The sequence below is a fragment of the Tympanuchus pallidicinctus genome, unplaced genomic scaffold, assembly GCF_026119805.1.
Source record: "Tympanuchus pallidicinctus isolate F22 unplaced genomic scaffold, pur_lepc_1.0 scaffold18, whole genome shotgun sequence".
NCBI lineage: Eukaryota > Metazoa > Chordata > Aves > Galliformes > Phasianidae > Tympanuchus > Tympanuchus pallidicinctus.
The window spans coordinates 12,792,501-12,797,500 of NW_026294699.1; the positions used below are offsets into that span (position 1 = coordinate 12,792,501).

Genomic DNA, 5,000 nt, shown 5'->3' on the forward strand with positions numbered 1-5,000 from the left:
TCTTCGTGTTCTCTTTCTTTCTCCATTTGGCCCGGCGGTTTTGGAACCAGACCTACACACCGAACAACGAGAAGCAGTTAACACCCAGCTCACCGGCCCCAAGGTGGCCAGGGCAGAGCGGGGAGGGGGAGAAGCACAGCTCAGGCCTCCCCTGTCCACCCGTCGAGGTGCCGGCAGCGCCCAGCACCGGATGTCTGCGAGATGGAGAGCGCGGGAGGGAGCAGAAAAGAATAATAATAATCAAGGAGAGGGGGATGCACACTCACGCACACATACGCCGCACCGGGCCCGCACCGAGGGAGGGGAAGGGAAAGCATCCATTCCCTCAGCTCTTCCCCGCGGCCCAGGGGTGCAGAAGCATCGGGCCTGGGCCCAATCCCACCCCCCGCCCCCCACCCCCAGCATCGTGCAGAGCGCGCTGGAACAGAGCATAGCGGGGGGGAGCCAGAAGGGCCGCCCGGCCTTATCCTCCTCCCGTCCAGAACACGGAGCGGAGGCGCTGAGGGGAGGCCGGCACAGACCAAAAATCGGGGTTGCTTTTGGAGTTTAGGGGAGAAATCACTGAAACCCCGCCTGCTCTGGCCCTGCAGCCGTGTGTCGGCCCTACGCACGTCGCTTCCCCACGGGCACAGCGGCCCCTCCACGCCCGCAGCCCGAGCCCTGGGATACGGCCCGGCATTTCGCTGCCCCCATCGCGGCTTCTTTGCCCCGTACCGAGCCGGGCAGTGCCGGGGCTCAGCCGCCCCTCGGCGAGCAGCGCTCCGCGGAACGGAACCTCCGCACTCGCGGTGCGGCCTCAGCCCGCGGCCCCGGACAAACTCATCCGCTCCCCGGGCACAGCGGCCCCGCGACGCGCAGCAGCAGGGAGAGACCCACAGACTCCATTGCTGTTATTTTTTTCTTTAAGCTCAGTTTAAGCAAACAGATGCTGCCCGAGCCTGGCAGGCCGGTAAATGAAGCTGAAAACATCCCGCACGCCCCGAGCTGCACCGACATCGTCCGGCGGATCCCGGCCCGTGATTGAGCCCCGCATTTACATCGTCATTTTTCAGCCTTGGCTCGTTGAAAGAGAAACGTTTACAAAGGGAAAATAAGAACATTTTGGGAACCTACGATGGAATACCACTGTCGGCGGCCCGTTTGCGAGCCTGCTTATTTCTAATTATTATTATTATTATTTTAAGAAATAAAGATAATAAAAATGAAACAGCAGCGACCGAGCGGAGGTTGGGAACAAAGCGGAGCGGGGCTGCGGGCCCGGCCCAGGGTTGGAACCCCGGGAAGTCGCTGGGTCCGAGGAGAAGGAAGGGGAGCGGGTCGGGGTTTACCTGCACTCTGGACTCCACCAAGTCCAGCCTGAGAGCCAGAGCCTCTCGCATAAACACGTCCGGGTAATGGCTCTCATTAAACGCCTTTTCCAGCTCCTCGAGCTGCCAGCCGGTAAAATTGGTGCGGGTTCGTCTCCTCTTACAGCCAGGACTTTCTTTGTCCGGGTCACCAGAGTCTGAAAAGGCAGAAATACCCTCAGCTCCCCGAAGAGAGGCCTTCTCCCCCCTCCCTGCCATTCACAGGAGCCTTCAAACTTCCGTGCTCGGTAACGTCGGTAGAACAGCGGGGTTATGCACACACCTGAGCTAAAAACGGGCAGGAGCCCATCGGCCCTCGCCTCCTCCGAAAATGTACTTTACACAACATTTATCCTGAAGGAAGCTCTCCATGGGCACTGGCAGAGAGAGAGAGAGAAGTTCCAATATTTGCTCCAGCCACCCAGGATCGAATTAGAGCAATAATAGCGATGAAAGAAGCCCCCCCGCCCCGCGTTCCCTTCCCCAGCCCCGACGGCCGCAGCCGCTCCCACTCGCGGCCCCGGCTGTGGGCTGAGCGCTCGGGGCCTCCGTGGGGACGGACGGCGCCGGTCGGGGCTCACGGCCGCTCCTCGCCGAGCGTGGAAATTATTATTATTATTATTATTGTTATTATTATAAGAATAGATGCGGAACGTTTTATTTTATTTTTTCCTGAATGGAGATATTCCGGGATTGATACAAGGAGGTTTGGGTGACGTTCTGATGGCTGAACAATAGCTGTGCTACAAGGCCGGGAGGGGAGGGAAGGAGAGCGTTTCTCTTCGGTCGTATCGCTTTTTAGAAATAAATACAAATAAGCGTAAAATTAAAAATCGTCGCTCATCGTTTTCCAAACCCTTCGCTCTCCAGGATTCCGCTTCCCGTTCTCCCCGGGCGGGTCGGTACGGCCCGAGCCCCCACTCCGGCCGTACAGTCGGGGCAGGCCCCGGGCCGGGCCGTTATTCCGCTATTGTTCGGGGCGCAGCGATGCTCCGCGCCGGGGGGGCTCTCACCGCCCGCCCCCCCCTCACCTCCCCCCCCCGTCCCATCCCATCCCGCCCCCTCGGGGCTCCGCGAGGGCCCCGTTCTCCCGCAGCGAGGGGCGCGGCGCCGCTCCTACCTGCGAGCTTGAAGGGCTGCGTGTCCGCGCTCACCCCGCAGCCCGAGGGGATGAGAGGAGCGGGGGTGACCACGGAGGCCGCGCAGGAGCCGCTCAGTAATCCATCGATGGAGAAGGGCACGGAAGCGGCCGCCGACTGCAGCTGGTGGCCGGCCAGCTCGTAGACGTGGTGGTGGCCGAGAGGGTAAGGGAAGCCCACCATGCCCCCGAACTGGGCATGGGGATGCTCCAGGATGCGGCTGTCCATCATGGGGGCGGCTCTAACGAGGCGGGGGGTGCCGGGGGGGCTGCCGGCGGCTCCGGGGGTGCTGGCGGCGGGGCGGCTGCGGCCGGGGGTGCTGCTGCCGGAGGAGGCGGCGCGGCGAGGGGCTCATGCTGCAGGGCGCCCGGGCGCTTTAACTTTATCAACATCAGGCTCCCAATAATTAGCTCAGGCTGGGGGAATTTGGGACCAATAAGAAACGTTAATCGGTCCTGACGTCAGAGACGTGCCAGTGTGGGGAGCGAACGTTTTCCATATCGATTGCTAATTATACCTGACATCCAGCCTCAATAAACAATATCAGAGCTGTCACAACAAGACAAGGGGGCTTTGATACGAACTCCAGCCCGAGGAGGGCGGCGGGGGCCGGGCGGGCAGGGGAGGGTGCGGGGGAGACGGAGGGGAACGCACGGAGCCCACCGATCCCCGTTAAATAGCGAACAGCCGGAGCGCCGCACGCGCACACCGCCCCCCCCCCCCCCCCCCCCCAGCCGGCCCCCCTTGTCCCCTCCCCTCTCCAAATCACTAATAGATTTCCCTTTAAAACATTCACCAGCGTGTTGTGGGGATTTTTCACCAGAAATGCTCTACTCTCTGAACCTTTAAAGTGATGTTGCTCCAATTACAGAGAGACATTGAGCGGCAAATAGACTGATCCAATAATAGGAGATTCATCATCCGCTCTTTCCAGAGCTGTCACATTGAATTTAAAACTACAAGCCTTTTCATCTCCTCTCCGGCTCTATAACAGGGGGTAGGAGAGGGGGGCAGAGGGAGGGCGAGGGAAAAAAATGGGGGAAAAGAAGGGAAGGAAAAAAAAAAAGAAGAAGAAGGAAGAGCCTTTTGCGGCGTTCAGAGGGAGACTTGAGCGTATCAATCGAAATCATAATTAATGCAATCTCCTATCGATTGGGCCACGGCCACCCCCTCCCCAGCAGCCCCCGCAGCCCCCGCGTTGTGGGCGCAGCCGCATCCCGGAGCGGCCGCTTCTGCCTGAAGAGGAGGCCCCGAAGAATTCAGAAAGAAAAAAAAATCCCGAATAAAGTTCCCTCCCCTCCCTCCCCATCTCCTCCCCCCCCCCCCCCCCCCCCCATCACACCCACCGCCGGTGCTAAACAGCTTCCAAACAGCCGCCAAATTTCTCCTAATTCAATTACATCCCCATCGAAGTTTTCACCCCGATAAAATATTGACGGGTCCCCCCTCCCCCCCCCTCAGCCGCCCCCCCTCCCAGATCATCGTCAAAGGAAATGTTCTTCAGTACAACGAGGGGCGAGCCTCAATGTGGGGCCCACTGCATCAGGAGTCAGAGGTCGGGTGGGGAAACCTGAGGGAGAGGATGGGGGTCCCAAGCTGGGGGAGATTTGGGGTCCCGCCCCCCCCCAGCCCGGCCGACCACGGTGGGAGGGGAGCGGAGCGGAGGGGCCCCGCAGAGCCCGCCGTTAACAAAGAGGAGAGGGAGAGAGCAGCCGGGCTGGGAAATCAAACAGGGAAAACTCTTTAAATCTTCCTGGGAGGTTCGTGAGGAATGAAATCCTTCGAGTCGGGGGGCGGGAGGAGAAAGTGTGTGTGTGTGTGGGGGGGGGGGGGAAATAATAATACAAAAAAAGAAGGAAAAAGGGAAGAGAGAGAGGAAGGGGGAAGAGGGAGAGACACTTTATCTCGGGGAAACATACAAATAGATTTTCCAGTTATAAAATATCCGGTATATGTGATATATGATACATTTCACAGCGCTTATTTGTGTGAGGACGGGAGAGGGAGAAGCTAAAATTGAAATAAAGAGGAAGTGGAGTCTCTAATCTATGTTGTCTGTCCGGAACTGTATTTATTCACCTAATTGAATGCCGTACAATATAGCGCTGTATTATTGCTGTTCCTCCCTCCCCCTATAGATTAGTTTAATTATGGTCTCCTGCCTCTGCTCTGAGCTAAAAGGTACCGCGAGTTTGGACGGCGCAGCCCTAACAGAAAGAAGAAAATGATGGGGTTGGTATTAATTCTGGGGTCAAGGGCTTCACTTTTCACCATAATTTAATTTCTTTCTCTATAAATACTAAATGTAAACTGTGTCCACTGGACCAAATTTTGCCTGTAGCAATAAACGCCTCATTTTCTGTCGGATTTCAGGAGAGGAATGCGAGGGGGACGTGTTTCTGAATACAGAATGGTAATCAATCCAGCCCGGAATAAGAGAGGGGGGACTTTTTTTTTTCTTTTTTTTTTTTTTTTCCCTCTCTCTCTTTATTATAATGAATTAATTCGACTTTAT

At 57.4% G+C, this 5,000-nt stretch overlaps 1 protein-coding gene across 1 annotated transcript in view; it reads right to left on the reverse strand.

Moving 5' to 3' along the window:
• The window catches only part of UNCX (UNC homeobox), a 4,020-nt gene extending 1,179 nt beyond the window's left edge, over positions 1–2,841 (reverse strand). Inside the window, exons 1-3 of the mRNA XM_052679850.1 lie at positions 2,467–2,841; positions 1,329–1,504; positions 1–52 (exon numbers count right to left, since the gene is read on the reverse strand). The exon at positions 1–52 is cut by the window's left edge and continues 1,179 nt beyond it. Of these exons, the coding sequence (XP_052535810.1) occupies positions 1–52; positions 1,329–1,504; positions 2,467–2,716 (478 nt within the window). The 5' untranslated portion in view covers positions 2,717–2,841. The remainder of the gene's footprint in view (positions 53–1,328; positions 1,505–2,466) is intronic.
• Between the last annotated feature and the right edge of the window lie 2,159 nt (positions 2,842–5,000).